This window comes from Brachycentrus maculatus, unplaced genomic scaffold, assembly GCF_059751285.1.
Source record: "Brachycentrus maculatus isolate JH-2025_06_01 unplaced genomic scaffold, ASM5975128v1 h1tg000424l, whole genome shotgun sequence".
NCBI classification, from domain to species: domain Eukaryota; kingdom Metazoa; phylum Arthropoda; class Insecta; order Trichoptera; family Brachycentridae; genus Brachycentrus; species Brachycentrus maculatus.
Window position 1 is genome coordinate 174546 of NW_028281172.1, and position 18457 is coordinate 193002.

Consider the following 18457-nt stretch of genomic DNA (forward strand, 5'->3'; position numbering starts at 1 on the left):
GAAAAAATCTTCAAAACCTTCAAAATGTACACGTGATCCGAGATGCAAATACAGCCAGTGTAAAAATATGATGACGATAATGTACGCAGTATACGAGTATACTGCATATATACCTTCTGCATTCCGTTTCAAATATCGATTATTATTTTTCTATCGCATCATGATAACTCAAATAAATTTATTGTAACATGAAAGAGGCACGTGAATTTAAAAAAATAAACGTATCAATATATACCAGCTTTCTAAATTGAAATATTAACAAATATGTACGTAGATCTGTTTTCAAAGAAATAATATTATGAATAGCTGATATCATAAATTATTTTTCTAATTGAAATTGATACCCGATTGATTCATCTAGCGGTACAAGTAATCCTATGCTTATAGAAACAGCCTGGCATTGGATGAAAACTATTGTTAAAAGCAGCTTGACACTATCAAACAATTTAATATTATAATTGAATTTTTAATGACGTGACGATAGCTTCAAAACGTATTATACGTTACACGAATTAGATAACTTGCCTTGATTCGAAGAAGCGATATTATTAATGAATACATCGATGGTATTTACATTTCTCCTTACTTTCTTATCAGTGAATGAATTGCTATTTGCTGATACTGAAAACAACGGATACAGACTATTTGTCACATACGAAAATCATTTTACCTTGTACGAAATGTAATTTTTACTTGTATTTTTGAATATCTTATTTTCCGATTAAATTAGTTGGAAAATATTTAGTTTTTAAGGCGTTAATTATCATTCACCCTTACCACATCTTTAATGTTAACGATGGTCGTTGAAAAAAAAGCATGTATCATACATATTAACCTATTTATTGTTGAGTACTTTAGCGATCTTTTGGACACCATTAGGGAAATTTGAAAATTGGCGGAAGTTCAAGTTTTCCAAAAACCCTTTGCAATGAGAATATTTTTTTCCTGCTTAAAATTTAAATTTAACGTAATTGGTATTTTATTTATTATTTGCTGTACTTAATTTTTACTTTTCATACTGTTTTTGCTTGATTTATATGCAAATGTTTTAAAATAAGTTAGTTTTAACTTTGTACCGTGTTTTTGTCTTACTTATTTGTTATAACTTTGGCCGACAAAAACCATTATTTAAAATAACGCATCAATCATATTGTGTATAGATTTGTTTTTAAAAGAAGAAATTGGGTAGGAAATAAAAGTTTAAAAATGTAAACCATATAAACTAAGCAATAACTGATGCTTGATGCTGAAGGTGTTTACCAATTTACTGAATTTAATTTTATAGCACTCTATTATTTTTCCATACTGATCACCTTTCTTTCATATATTAACAATCAAGATAACACTACGTTTGTGCCGTACCCACCAACGGGTGCGGATGAGGGTTTGAAGATTATTTTATGGTAACAAAAACCTAATACGTACATCATCAAAAAAAACTTTTTGTGGTATGTACGTAGTTTAGCACTTTCATTAATAAACGTCTTGTGAGTAAGTAATTAAGTTACATTACGCTAAATTAAAAAGCTGAAATATCGAATGCTGACTATCAATCATGAATACAACTCTTCGACGAGGCAATGGGATGGGATGATTTGAGGTGGCTGTCAATTTTTTGTGCACTGCATTAAAATCTTGTATATTTACGCACGTAATGTGATAATGAATTGTACCTTCAGCTTTGGCACAATGGAGAAGCGGGTAAAGGTATGTTCGAATCGTGATATTTCGTTGAATCAACTTATGATTACAGTTTCCCCATGAATAGATCTACATACCATATATGTACTTATGATGAGAGTCCATATATAAGACCTTTCATGATACACAAAATCAATAATGTTGATCTTTATTCTTACATTTGAGTTTAAAATCTTATAGCACAGATGCTTACGAGAAAATATACGTTTACGTATACTATATATATATATATATATATATATATATATATATATATATATATATATATATATATATATATATATATATATATATATATATATATATATATATATATATATATATATTTATATATACATACATTATAAGACCACATTCAATACTTACAATGTTCTTATTCATTTGAATTTGCTCTGCTTTAAAATTATTATTTTTTTGCAATAAAATGTATTTAAATTAGTTCTTTTGGAAATAATAAAATAAAAAACTTGGCCCTACTTCATGTATTCCAAATAATTAAAGTGGTCATGTCAGGAGTCGGAATAATCGGCGGGTATGTAAATATATATGTATACATAAGGAAATGGATGAATGTGGAAGAGGCGAAGATTGTTCGCAAAGGCAGCGTGGTGTGGCGTTCTATTCTCTCTGCCTACTCCAGCAGAGAAGCGGCGTTATGGCTAATCAGTAAGTTAGTAAAAAAACAGAAATTATAATATATGAATCAAGATTTTAAGTTATAAATAGAAAAATATTCGGATTTAATTTGAAACCTCCGAAACGTAACACGCAGACTTGTAACATTCAACTTCGAGTCGATATATCATGTGGATTTTTAAAAAAATTTAACGAAAAACATGACAATTTTATAAAAATGTAAATCCTCCAATTAGTTAAATTACCATACATGTATAATATTAAACAATAATTTGAATTTATTCTGAAATATGGTAACAAAAACAATTGTTAATAAAAATCTAAACCTGCAAAAAGTGAATTTAAAAATAATGTTTAAATTGTATACGAATTGTGATAAAAAATATGTATACATATTTATAAACTTCAAGAATATATTTTAGTTGATTCCAATGAACTCCGATCTGTTTTATTATTGCATTTTACAAGTAATATACTTCTATAATAAAGTTCAGTATAAGCACCGCCATTTTATGAACCCAAAATATTTTGTTTTGTAGAACGCAGAGAGCAGTATTATGGTCCATGACACTTCCTTCAAACGTTGGCTGGCGGATGCTGAGCTGACTCGGCGGTGGTGTGACGTCACGCTGCAGGTAGCGGGGATCGAGTACAAAGCCCATCGCGTAGTACTTTCTTGCGCTAGCCCCTTCATAAGGGTGAGTGGGTATTATTTCTATTATCTCGAAACATTTGTTCACACTCTCAAGTGATTGACATGACTTTCTATTTTATTTATTTGCCCGGAGGGGTAAAAACAACATGAAACTTGCATTTTATTCACCACCTTTTTAAACAGGGTCTGCTGCTATCGAGACCGAGTGAAGATGTGCCTACAAGTATTGTTCTCGCTGGTTTCTCGCCGGATGTTGTCGAAGCTCTCTTACAATATGTTTACAGCGGAGAAGTTAGTCTCACAACAGAACACCTCCAAGGCTTTATTGCACTAGCGACAGCTCTTCAAGTGCACATCGATAAAAGATTTCTAAACGAAACGTTTAATTCCTACCAACATTTATTAGTGGATATTGGTTACAATAAACCGACTTCAACAGATTACTGTACTACAGGAGATAAAATCACCCGTAACGGTGAACTCAAAGAACAGTCAACAGATGAATCTCAAACTCGATTAAAGGATTTACATAATAACCAGTCTTTAATGAAAGATATTTATTGTAATGATATTAAAACAGAAAAAAGTGACAAGATGGATATTGAACTTTTAATAAATGGTGAGAAGGAATCTAAAGCAAGTCCCTTAAATATACCGTATAATATAAAAAATATGACCTTACAAAGCGAAGTTTGTCAAGAAAATTCTATCAAAATACATAAACAACGTTTCTTGAAGAATATGTTGCCGTGTAAAAATGAATTAACCAGACTTCATGATTCATATAAAAATGCTACTCAAAGAGAAGCGTCTTTTTCAAAGAACAATTATTTGGATCAACACGAATATGCGAGTAAATGTAACAGCCTAATAAAAGAACCAAACAAAAAAGGTAACTGTATAAATTCAATGATAAGAAGCGACAGCGGTCGGAAGAACCACTCGGAATTTTCAGCAGAAGATAATTACAGTCGATCTTCCTGCGAGGTTCTAGAATCTAATGATTCGGATTGCGAAAGAGCAGACCATTCTAATTACCGTGCAATTATTTCTCCGAGCGAATCGTATAAGGAAGGATCTCCGAAAAATTATTCAGACATTCACAATGATTTTATTAAAATGAAAAATAATTTGCCGTATCAAGAAATGACGCGTTTGACTAAAATGCATAAACAAAACGAAAACCCTATAAGTACTTTAAATAAATCTTCAGATCCTCGTCCAAGAAATTTAATAGAAACTAGTCGAAAAGGGTACCGTGATACAAGTTTAAGGGATAGTAAGCTTGTTCGACCTGTCCCTTCTTTAATGCCAATTCCAGGAGTCCGACCTTCATCTACATTTGTCAATAGATTTCAGATGTCGAATTATGTAGATCCTTTATTAAATTCACCTACTCTTTTGGATCTCACAACTACTAGAGCTATTAACTTAGTTCGTAATTCCCACAGCGCATTTAAAGAAGTCAACACGGGTCATTACAAAACGCTGAGTGAAATATTGACCCTTGAGTCATTACCCAAACATAGAGAAGAAGTATTAATGGATCGGGTGAATTATGGACACTGTGAAAAACCTCTTAGATTAGGGTTTCGTATAAGGGAAAATAATGATAATATTGATTTTGGTAGATGTCGAACAGAAAATTGTACAAATAAAACTTCTCGTTCAAATTTCGATCGTTGTTCAAATTCTTTATTAGAACATTATAGAAAAAGAAAACTTCTTCCTCATAATAAAGTTTTAGCAAACCCTTGGAAAGCGAAATGTCCAATTTTCTATCGTAATGATGAAGCAAAACAGAAATCCACAATACAGGTAAGAAATCCCTTTATTCCTTTTTGTTTATTATTATTTTTCAATATATTGGTTATATAAAGTATTTAGCAATACAACAGTACAAAAATTATTAGTATAATTTCGTACATAAGTAATGAGAAATTTGGCTAACGGAGGTTATTTTTCTAGATTTCAAATTTAAATGACTCGAAATCAATGGAAACTTCTCAAGATGTGCTGATATGTACAACTTCGGATCAAATATGCACTAAACGAACTGCAAATCACCAATCTGATCGACCAAATGACACTAATAATAACTTGTCCAGCACACTCTATACGTTAAAAACATTCAATAATAGGCAAAATATTACGGAGCAACTTATAGTGCCACATATTCGTAAAGCGGATTTGAGTCAATCCGTGGAAAACATTCAGAAAACCTTCAGTGATGAAGTAATTACAGATTTGGATCGGGTAAATAGTAGCTCGACGTCAGTCCGAGAGGATGCCAAAAGTAGTGACTGCTCGCCAGTGATAAGTGATAAGTCCCATAGAATCGATTGTTTTAAGGAGGACATCTGTCCTCCGGTAAAAATAGAGTCCGTTCTGTCTGTCGATGCCAAAGATGCGGGTGTCCTGCAGTGCGACGTCTGCTTGAAGGTGTTCACCTCTCCGGACAGCCTCGCGCTGCACGTCGGCTCGCACGACGGACGAGCGCGGTACACGTGCGACCAGTGCGGCAAGTGCTTCTCGCAGCTGCGGAACTACAAATACCACGTGTCCGTGCACATGGGGACTAAGGAGTTTGCGGCCACGTGCAGTGTCTGCGGAAAGTACTTCAACGACAGAGGATACCTGAGCAGTCACATGAAGATACACAGGTAAAATATTACAAGGAATGCAGTATCATTTTCTAAGTTTCAGAGTATTTTTTTCAAAATTGGAATTATCCACCAAGGATATTTCTGAGATAATCCCGATAAACTACAAGCATAAATATTGTTATTAAGAGGTTTTAAATTCCGTTTGTTCTTTGTGACTGTTATATTAGGTACTTTTAATTCTAACATCAATAACTCATTTTTGGATCTTTACATATTGTGTAATTCTTTGTTTGCTTCTAAAACACTGATGAATATATGTTTTATATACATGTTGTGTTATTTTTGGGCTTTCGGCTTATGATTCATGTTTTATATATAAGCGAACGAAGAAAAAATAAACCTCCATCTAGAATATAAATAAAATATATTAATTAATTGATGTAACACGCAACTCTTATAAGTATATATAACTCACTAAATAGTTATTTTTTAAAGCTTTTAAATGTTATGTTATATATCGATACAATATGTTAAGTTTGTTTACACGTACGGAATATTGCGAGTATAATGTGGATTGGAAAATATATTTAATTAACGTTATATTCCCATTTTTATTATTTCATATGCTAAAATGTGTCAAAATTAACAACACCATTCCATTGAAATTATACTGAGGGTGCAAAATAAAGATGTAATACATCATCCAATTAACATTGGCGTGAGGGTCAGAATGCCACACACTTTACATATGAAACATTTTGTCATGTAGATCCGAATCTGAACACATTAGAGATAAAATACAACATAAGTAGTTCTTTTTTATAAAATCATTCTGAAATTTTGTTGCGATGATGATATACTTAAAAATGTATTTCTTATTATTATTATAAATATATATATATATATTATTATATATATATATATATATATATATATATATATATATATATATATATATATATATATATATATATAACGTGGTAATATTTTCCTTTTGAAAATTAAGTGTAAATAATATGTAAAGTGGGTGTATAATAATAAAATAAACAATGTGTTGCTTTGTAATTAAAGTTTATTCTTAATTTATCTTTATAATAATTTTATATCTATCTATCTATCTATCTATCTATCTGATTCTAACAGTTAATAATATTATCGGAAGTCTTTTGTTTTATTCTGAGCGACGCATGAGGCATCTGGTGGTAGAACTGTTTTATGTAGGTACTTTTTGTAAGTACTTAATAAAATGTATAGGTAGGTACCTAGTTATTTTATTACATCTCCCCCCTTGGGGATGAAAATTCATAGTAAAATTTTCACTCGTCCTCCGGATCATCTTCTTGTAGTGAAGGGACTGGTATAAGTTTAGTGATATGATAATGTTTTTTTTTTTTTTTCTTTCTTTCTTTTTTTTCCTTCTTTTTTTCTTTTTTTTTTTCTTTCTTGTTTTTTTTTCTTTCTTTTTTTTCCGTTCTTTTTTCTTTCTTTCTTTTTTTTGTATTTTTTTTTTCTTGACCCTTTTAAAGTAGACACAGTTTTTTTCAATCCATTTGTTTTTTTCTTTTGAATTCCTTCATTTTTATTCAGATCTCTTAAAGTATCTTCTAATATAACCAAATGTACAACTTTTAATTGTTCATCTGCATTTTCATTCGATTCTAAAACAGGATTCCTGCTTAGACAATCTACTTCTAAATTCTTCTTTCCTGGAGTATATTTTGTTTTATATTTTGTAGTATTTTTTTCTACTTTATTTTTATTTTCATTCTTCAAGCACTGTTTCTGTGTTATTTGCATGTCTTCATTTTTATTCTGATCTTTTAAAATATCTTCTAATTTAACCAAATTTACAACTTTTAATTGTTCATTTGCATTTTCCTTCGATTCTAATACTGGATTCCTGCTCATACAATCTGCTTCGAAATTTTTCTTTTCTGGAGTATATTTTATTTTATATTTTGTAGAAATTTTTTCCACATTATTTTTATTTTCATTCTTCAAGCACTGTTTCTGTGTAATTTGTAAATCTTCATTTTTATTATTAATCTTATCATCCTCTTTTGTTTTAAACCAGCACGTTGCTTCAGAGTGATATCGAGTTCCCTTATTTAAATTTTCACAAATCTTACATGGACTTTTATCTTTAATTTTATCACTAGTTCTTAGATTTCCACGTCTTCTTTGATTATCTTCTAATCGTTTTCTTTGATCATCTTCTAATTTTTCTCTCTCACTCCGAACATATTGTAGTAATTGTTTTAATACATCTAATGTTTCATCATCCATTTCCAATTAACAAAATTGTCGTTTTATAACGTGGTAATATTTTCCTTTTGAAAATTAAGTGTAAATAATATGTAAAGTGGGTGTATAATAATAAAATAAACAATGTGTTGCTTTGTAATTAAAGTTTATTCTTAATTTATCTTTATAATAATTTTATATCTATCTATCTATCTATCTATCTATCTGATTCTAACAGTTAATAATATTATCGGAAGTCTTTTGTTTTATTCTGAGCGACGCATGAGGCATCTGGTGGTAGAACTGTTTTATGTAGGTACTTTTTGTAAGTACTTAATAAAATGTATAGGTAGGTACCTAGTTATTTTATTACATATATATATATATATATATTTATATATATATATATATATATATATATATATATATATATATATATATATATATATATATATATATATATATATATATATATATATATATATATATATATATATATATATATATATATATATATATATATATATATATATATACAAAACTTTGAATAACATCAGCTAAAAAATGTTGCTCCAAAATATAGCATATGCAGTCGAGCGATGCATTTTTGCTTATGCATGTATGTAATTTCGGTCCGAGGTGAATGAGATAAAGACACAAGCATACATATTTTTAAAAGAAATCCATTAGCTCTTTCTTCGCCATAAACATTGCTATCTCTCACTCTCACGTTTTTTGCGTTGACCTTTATAAGTTTATATTGCATTCTCCAAGTAGCCAATATATTATGTACACCTTCCGGTAATCGGGACGATTAAAAATAATTGGAATCATAAACATTATAATGCTAGTTCTACCAGTCGAGTCGTATCGGACGCCGCGCGACGCTAGCAGCAATGACAATCGGTCGGGCAGGGCTGTCTAATTAAACTATTCATATTTCACAATACATTTTAGTAAAAACAATCACCATTCAAAAATAGGTATCTTCTACTTAGAGTCTTGAAAGCTTCCGCGATTTTTATTTTATTAAATAATTAAATACCTCTAATAAACAAATTTAAACAAAAATTTTAAAGTTGTGTATCATATTTTGGATAATCCTTTTGAAAAAATACCTGTCAGCCCCATGCTTTATCTAAGTTAGGGAATCGACATATTTTTATGTAGATTTTGTGGTATAGTATTACTAGAATTGTTTTAAAAATATTATCCGTTCAAATTAAGGGTCTTCGTAGAACCAACATAGCCAAGGCTTACCATTGTAAGTGTCAAAATTTTCGCTTATGATAGCAATGTTTAGTCATTTCATGTTTAGCCAGATGGTGAGAGTGCTTTATGATAATCAAGAGGCGTCGTTTACTTCGTAGCTATTATATTGGGTGATGCCCCGCCAAGTCAAAATGCTCATATTCGAATAAATTTATCATTTTTTGTCTTTTAGGAATCGGAAGGAGTACCAATGTCCTCATTGTCCAAAATCCTTCAACCAGAGAGTAGCCTACAACATGCACGTTCGTATCCATACAGGTGAGATTTTTTGTAAAATATACCAATACCAAAATACAATTATTTATTTATTTTCCATATTTTGTAACCAAAGAGTTTATGTTGGATGAAACATAGTACCTACATGAAAATGCCATGTTGCGATGCCTTTTTAAAACTATTCTTTATTACTAAACAAAATATCCATCGATACCATATATTATTTAACTGCAACGGCATTGTTTAACTGTTTAATTATTATAATTTATAAAAAAAATGTTAGAGCTTAACTTTGTCCATTTAATTTATTAGCACAACACATAATTTATTGGTATAAAAAATGCATGATTTTATCATTTCAATATTACAACTTAATAGCGTTATAGAACCTACTTTTTCTAAAATAATCAATGACATGATGACAATGAACATAGTTGAGATGAATAACCTGTCATATTATCCATTCCTCACTGCGTCAGCAAGTCAACATTATCGAAAAAAATGTTCTCAACAAATATATGTACATTAATTTATCGGACATTGATATATTTTGGATACAGTTGTATTCTTTGAAGTAGGATGTTTACTCATTAATATTTTATTACACATATTATATATATATATATATATATATATATATATATATATATATATATATATATATATATATATATATATATATATATATATATATATATATATATATATGTAAATATATATATATATATATGTATATATATATATATATATATATAAATATATATATATATATATATATATATATATATATATATATATATATATATATATATATATATATATATATATATATATATATATATTTATATATACATACATATATATATATATATATATATATATATATATATATATATTTATATGTATATATATATATATATATATATATATATATATATATATATTTATATATACATACATATATATATATATATATATATATATATATATATATATATATATATATATATATATATATACACCCACACATATATGTATATGTGTTTTTTTTTAAGGTTGTCATTAAACTATTAATACAAAAACAAAAATTTGACTCGCCGAAAAATGCACTTATCGATCGCAGACGTACACAATAAATTTTATACAAGAATGTCGCTTGATGAATAATGCAAAAATCTCGTAAAAAATAATGGAGGTATTATACAGGTTGACACCGTTTCCACTTGATTATTGACATTAAAAAATTTTTGAAGACCCATATGAAATATTGTTTAAAAAAATTTCAATCGACTAAATGATATTATTGTAATATATGTATGTACTTATAGCACGGTACAGGTAGAGTTGACCAAGCAAACCCATACTCAAGTGTTTTTTGTAATATATATACACACATAGACCAAATCAGAGGGAACATTACACAACTTGCAAATTAAAATCCGCAGACAAGCGATACATTTGTTTAAGTACTCTGTTTGGCTCTGATGGATTGGCCTCTAATACTTGAAATTATACGTATACTCCAACTATAGTGAGCTATTGTTTGGTACCAATATGTACACTTTATTTTATGGTAGAATTTATTCTCAAAATGGTAATCGTACTCTTCATACTATATGATATAGGTACCGTGAAGTACAATAATACCTGTATTATAAACTGCAATATTATGTGTCCTTTTATTACTAAACCAAAATAGATCATAATTTTGGAAAGGGGGAAAAAAGGCGTTATTTTTCTATGATGGACAACCCATTCACTTTATTCTCAAAGTCAGTGCTTAAATAGTTTTTGGTTGTCTCAAAAAAATAAATACACATTCACAAAATGCATATCCGCTCAAACGCCACATTTCGGATTGAAAACACTGTCCGAACACTTGGCTGACTGGCAGGTAATTTTGAAAAATAAATGGTCTTATCAAAATATATACGCAACGCTAAAATAAAATCAAACTTCACGTCGCTCGAAAATATAATTCATTTTACGATATCAGACAACGAGATAATGCAATACACAGTGTAAAATATTGAATATGGTTTATCGTAAAATATTCAACGTTCTATAAATGTACTTTTTTTATCAAATTATGAATCGTTTATCATAGTGTGAATCACTCATATGTTTAACTTTTCTCAAATTAATTATAGCGTCTTATTTGCGTGACGAAGGATACTTAATAATAACATATTGTCGCTTAATCAGCAAAAATATTTTTTCAAAGGCATACGTATGGTGTAAGTATAAGGTATAATCGTTTAAAAGTAAATCTATCCATAATATGAGAAGAAAGTGAAAATATAATTGATTTAAATGATGTAAGATCGAATAAATAAACAACACATGGGTATAATATGTATGGAAATCAAATTATTATTTATTTCTAGTCTTAAAATTATTTTATTAGGTTTTTTCGACATGTGTGTTGGCAAAAAAGGTCGTCAGCGGTCTTCCGGGGCACCGGAATCTTCGGGATTGGAAGAAGAGACATTAGGGGTTAATGCTCTCGGGTGGCATTCTAAGGACATGTCCCAACCATTCTCCTATTTAGGACTTCCAGTATGAGGGGCTACTGCGTTCCCCTTCTCACCGTCTTTATTACTGACGAAGTCATACCACTTTACACCCGGCATTCGCCTCAGGTACTTATTTTGAAAACTTTCCAGTTTTTTTTCCTCTGAGTTTTGGTGAGGTGCCACGACTCACCCGTACAACAGCGCTATTAGAATGCAGGCGTTAAAGAGTTCCAGATATTGTCCGTTTTACTGAATATAGCTCGTGCCATTTCGAGCCGTATGTTCAGTATGAAAATTGTATGTATATGCACGTTTATGTACAGGCGTTGGATGTTTCTAGGCGTGAAGCCGCACCAGTGCGAGGCGTGCGGGAAGGCGTTCTCGCGCAAGATGCTGCTGAAGCAGCACGCGCGCACGCACAGCGGGGAGAAGCCCTACTCGTGCTCCGTGTGCGGGAAGCACTTCGCCGACAGGTCCAACATGACGCTGCACATGCGCCTGCATTCAGGTACGGACGATCCCACTCCCATACTACCTCCACACTCCACCCTCCAAAACTGTGTAGTGCACTGCATCATATAAATACAGTGTTAATACATGAAGCAAAGGTGATCAGCCTTCCGCTTCAGGTACCAGTCCAGGGTAATATTTAATATATATTACAGTGAAAAAATTACTTATATTTAGTAAAAAAAAAATATATATATATAATATATATATATATATATATATATATATATATATATATATATATATATATATATATATATATATATATATATATACATACATATATATTTATATTTATATATATATATATATATATATATATATATATATATATATATATATATATATATATATATATATATATATATATATATATATATATATGTATATATATATATATATACATACATATATATTTATATATATATATATATATATATATATATATATATATATATATATATATATATATATATATATATATATATATATATATATATATATATATATATATATATATATATATATATATATATATATATATATATATCTCTCTCTCTCTCTACCTGGGAATCGAAACCGGGAGATCCAGCATGGTAGCCGAGCGTGTTGACCATTACACTACATAGGAGGACATATTTTACGTACCTTAGTAAAAAATAGTCCATTGTTATCTTGCTCTCTCCTTATCATTCATCTTTCACTTTGTGTAATACCACTTAAAAACACCACTTCATGACTACCGGTTTCGGAATAATTATTCCATCGTCAGGTCAAATAAAGACTAATTATTCTGAAACCGGTAGTCATGAAGTACTGTTTTTAAGTAGTATTACACAAAGTGAACAATGAATGATAAGAAGAGTGTTATATTACCATACCATATAGTTAACAATGCTTTTGATATACAAAATATTGTTATCACTTGTTTATTAGTTAATAAATTGTTAAAAGAGTAAAAAGTTGGATTGTTTCAATAAATAATAATACTAATAATGAAAACTTTTATGTATTAAGTGATAAATCAAACACAGGTTTTTTGTCTAGTAAGTAGTATTTTATTATTAAAAACCACATAAAAAATAAAATTTCTGATAATTGTTTAAAAAAATCAGTATTATTTTAAACATTTAATACTTAAATTAAAATGGAGTTCTACAAATTAAACGCAAAATCTATAAATAAATAATGAAAACAGACTTTTAATCGGATTTAGAATTAGAAAAAAATAGAATAAATTATCATATAGACTAGAAATAGTTTAGTGCAAATAATATTAACTTTCTAGACATCCGCAGAACCCAGTTTTGCACTAACATGGATTATCGGATTTAGTTTTAAAAAAAGGGTGACATATCAATGACCGCATCACAGACTGCAAGCTAGTCGAGGCTTTTTAGTGGAGCACAGATTCGGAAAGCTGTTCTCTCTTCTCCATACCCTCTCTCCTTGTCTTATTCAAACTCACATCACTTAACCGTATGTTTTTTTTGCTGCATTAAAATGTTTACTATGAACTATAATATGTAAATTTGACAATCATTCTTAGCTTGAATGTCAATGTAAATGACAGTTGACATAATTACGTTTAGATTCCTCTATGAAGTAGGAAGCATTTTTTGTAATTGCTTTACCAACGTAAAATATGAATAATATTTTGAAGGTATCCAAATTTTTGTCCACAAACTCTTCATCCATATTATATGAATACCAGATAATGCAAAATTTTCATCGGTCTTCCTCTGCTCCTATTTACAACAATATTCGCCTCATAAATATTGAATATTCTTTCTTTCCTTACTCATTCGTTTTACGACTCCAAACTATCTCAACACAAACTTTAATGATAATGCTTAATTTTATTTGATAATCTTGGCCTAACATTCTTTCCTTACTTTACCATTCGAACATCTTTCATAGATTGTTTTACCACATAGTCTGAGAGATCGTTCTGAGATTTCGATTGCATTCAGTCTACTTTCGTCCTTATTTTGCCAACTCCGTCCTACACTCCATTGTTTACTGCTAGTTAAGCTTTCGCTGTTAGACTTTTATTTGATATAACTGACTTCAATGCACCATTCACTCTGTTCCAAGGAGTCACTTTTCTTGCACACAGTTTACACTATATACATGCATATGTATATATTTAAATCAAGTTAATGTATTTTTAATACTTTTTTTGGTCTAATTAAAAAAAAATCATAAATAAAGGCTTTAATGATAAAATAAAAATCTGTGAGAATACAACGAAGCAATTCCCCTTAAAGAGGTCAGAGATTTTTTACGAAGATAAAAAAACTTTATCATAATTCACGAATGCTTGGGAGGTACAGTTATGGAATATTTAATTAAGTTGAAATAATAAATCTTGTTATAAATTCCACTATAAGCTGCTTGATCAACAGGTTGTATAGAGAATATCTCGTTTTCAAACGACCCTCTTTTTTAGTTTTTAATTTTCAAAACGAGTTTCATTTCCTTTCTTCCTCTGCTCCAAAAATTTTCCAATTGAAGTGGTTTGATTGAATTCATGTATCTAAAACTTAATTCATTTTTTAATGTTCATGACATGAATTCAATCACACATCGCTAATTGTAGAGTTTCCCCGATTATGTATATCAGGGTGAAATTCTTTTTTCGGACTTTTTATTAAATGGTTAAGTTTAAACACGTTTAGTGAATACGGGCAGACGTTCATTTGCTGAAAATATTGCTGCTCGTATATGTAAAGATGTAGCAATTTAGTGTTTTGAAGAATAAGGGTACTTTTTAATTGGTTTTTTTTTAATGTACTATCCTTTTTTGTACAGATAATGTATTGTAGGTTAGTGATACAAGTATATTAATATTATACTAAAAGGGTTTAAAATTGATCATCAGAATACATAAAGACCTTTTAGCTATCAGCCAAAATTACAAAATAATTCGTAATAAAGACTTTTCTTTTAATCACTGTTGCTTTATGCACCAATGAACATCAGAGATGTAAAAGAGACAGATAAGCATTGAAAAGACACAACAGAGTGCAAAGGTGACTGATAAATAAAATTGGATCAACAATCAACAACGATGTAATTATCAATACTACATTTTTAAATATAGGGTTGTTGTATAAAAAAAATTGATTGAATTTTGAATTTGAAGTGTGAATTTTGTGAGTAATTTGAATTCGAATATTAAATATGTGAATTTTGAATTGTTCTCCAGGAGTGAAGCCCTTTTCGTGCTCGCTGTGCCCCAAATCCTTCACCAAGAAGCACCATTTGAAGACGCACCTCAATTATCACACGGGCAACAAGCCCTACTCTTGCTCCAAGTGCGGCCTCAACTTCAGCCAGAGCAGCAACATGCGCACGCACATGAAGAAATGTACCGCTGCTGGTCTAACAAAGAAAAACACTGAAATTCTTAGTATTTGACGTCGTAACTTATTTTCAGTTATCTTTTCATATCGCTAGTCTCGAAGAAAATAAAAAATAAAACAAAAATGGTGTCCTCGAAGAAAATAAAAAAGAAAATAAAAAGAGTAAGTAAATTTACAAAAATACTTTGTAAACAATGTTATTTATTATTATTTACAATTGCTCATGAAAAAGAGCTATTTATAGAATGGATTTTTTTCTTATAATGGTTATTTGAATATCGTCCTTTTTTCGGGATAGTGATAAGTGAAGAAATTTGTAATAATAAAAAGTACAAAACAGCAATATTCACAAATTCTTAGAATATTAGTGTTTCATTTCCCTTCCTACATAATTAATACAATATAAATAATACGACATATAATAAAAATAATATTTTACTCGACTCACAATTAAATCCATTTGGACTCGCTATACAAAAGAGACTAAAATGGTTGAAAATAATTTGACGATAAGGTGAATTTTATCATTTCTCTGAATTTGCTAATTAATTTGATTTTTTTCTTCAAATTGTGAATTCCTCTTAATATTGGAAATTTTCATCTCTGGTAAAAAGTTAGCTCGCATGGAGTTGCGCGCTTTACATATTATATTAAGTCGACAAAAAGCGAGTGTTTTTGCCTAGAATTTTCACTCATGAATTACATGAAATTATAGTAACTTTAAACATAAAGAGTAAATCCACTCACAAGTAGGCATAGGCTATGAAACTTATAAACTTGAAGCCTGAGTAGGGACATGATAAACGGTGTTGCATAAGCCGTAGCTAGATTTCAGAGTCACTTAGACGTTAGGTAATTAAAAAAAAAGTCGACATAACACATGTTTAAAATTTGATACTCGCGATATAATTTCACTGCTTGAGAAAAGACTTGTATATAGTATATTATTTGACTTATTAAATTATGACTTATAAAAAGTTATTAATTCACTACTATGAAATGTAAATAATTAAGGTAATCACAAACACGTTAAAGTCTATTAGGTTAGTGCCTTAAATATAAAAATAAGGTATTTCGTATTCTGTATGCTACTGATATAATTTAGATTTTGATACGTGAATATATATTATTGTTACCAAATTAAATTGTATTTGTATTAAAATTATTTGTTAAAAATATAGTTCATTAAGAAGAACTGTTTCAGTGTACAAAGTATGTAATTATCTTAAATGATTTAAGTGGGCTCTGAATAAAAAAAATATGTTGAAAAATAATAAACATGTAATTATGTGTATTTATGTAATAGTGGTTACCAATAAATTTACTAAGGATCTATTAAAAATTTATTATTTTTAGTAAAACTATTGAATGTATTTGACTGGTCCGTAAAAATCGATATGAGATTTCTCATGTCCTTTTATCAAGACCTCGAACTTTTGGAAATAATCGATTTTTAGTTCAGCCTGTACAGCGTCAATAGCTAACAATGTCATATGGTATTTAACGAGTTTGTATTATTTTAAATAAGGTTTTTTTATGATTAATGATAAAGATATTTTTCATCATTTTTTGCTTATCATTAAAATTCAAATATATTGTAATTCGGGCATATGTACAATGAATAAGAATAATTATTTACAAAAATATTTTAAAGGGCTCATTAGCAGCGTAAAATTACACAAGCTAGTACGAGTACGGTTAAGCAATCGCAAGTGCCATTACTTCTATTCCTTCTTTTCATTCCTTTATTCCTTCTCCATTTCCTTCCCTGCATAACAGTCATATCCTTCACCCTGAACTTACCTTTCGTCATTTGTATCCTCTCATTTGAGGAGATACAAATCACGAAATATTTTATAAATTAATTTGGATCATAATTTGACTGATGAGATCATTACCATTATAAAATTAATGATCAAGCCGATACCGCGTTGTTCCAATATCTGGGTGCGATAGAGGTTTCTCAAGAGAAATTTCTCAACAGAGACGAAGTAACTTTAATTTTAAGGAAATATGGAAATCTTATGGCTTACTTCATACACCGTGCAACCTTAACTATTTTGATCATGATCGAACATCGTGAGATCGGAAGTACATGCTCAGACGTCCATATTTCCTTATTTCTTTCTCAATTCTCAATAACCTATTCGTCTTCCTCTTCTATAACTTTTAAACATTCGAGTCTATTTTTTTTTACTTTTATATAAATATCTTTACAATATACATATGTGTAAGCAATGTAGGACTACATTTTATTTATAAAATCTTAGTTTTAAGTGATAAAGGATTTGGTTTTCTGTGATAAATGTTGACATTCACTCTGAATTTGTGAAAAAAATTGTGAACAATCATATTTATTTTATAAATTAAACTAAAAATTGACTGCTTTCTAAATTATTTTGTTCAAAATGTATGTATATAATATATTTTTATATTTTTGTACATTGTGCATCTCGTTTTTTAAGTTATTTATGGAAAAACTTGAATAAAAACTATATGGAGGAATATCGTTTTTTATTTATTATTATCATATTACAATCGAACATACACATGTGTAATAACATAATTAATTTACTCTCAAATTAACAGAAACATCTGGCAATTTTCTAATATACAATTAAACGTGCGTTTTTATTTCCTGAAAATAATAAAATAGTAAACTATTGGTGTAAAAATGAAATTTATTTAATTTACAAATTTTATTTTTATTTTAGCGTAGTTAAGGCTGAATTA

General features: G+C 29.1%; 1 protein-coding gene across 1 annotated transcript in view; it reads left to right on the top strand.

Moving 5' to 3' along the window:
• Positions 1–18210, top strand: part of LOC148302655 (uncharacterized) — an 82649-nt gene extending 64439 nt beyond the window's left edge. The window contains exons 2-7 of the mRNA XM_088271293.1: positions 2877–3035; positions 3176–4810; positions 4961–5655; positions 9287–9372; positions 12187–12354; positions 15568–18210. Coding sequence (XP_088127419.1) covers positions 2877–3035; positions 3176–4810; positions 4961–5655; positions 9287–9372; positions 12187–12354; positions 15568–15779 — 2955 coding nt within the window. The 3' untranslated portion in view covers positions 15780–18210. The remainder of the gene's footprint in view (positions 1–2876; positions 3036–3175; positions 4811–4960; positions 5656–9286; positions 9373–12186; positions 12355–15567) is intronic.
• The last annotated feature ends 247 nt before the right edge of the window (positions 18211–18457 follow it).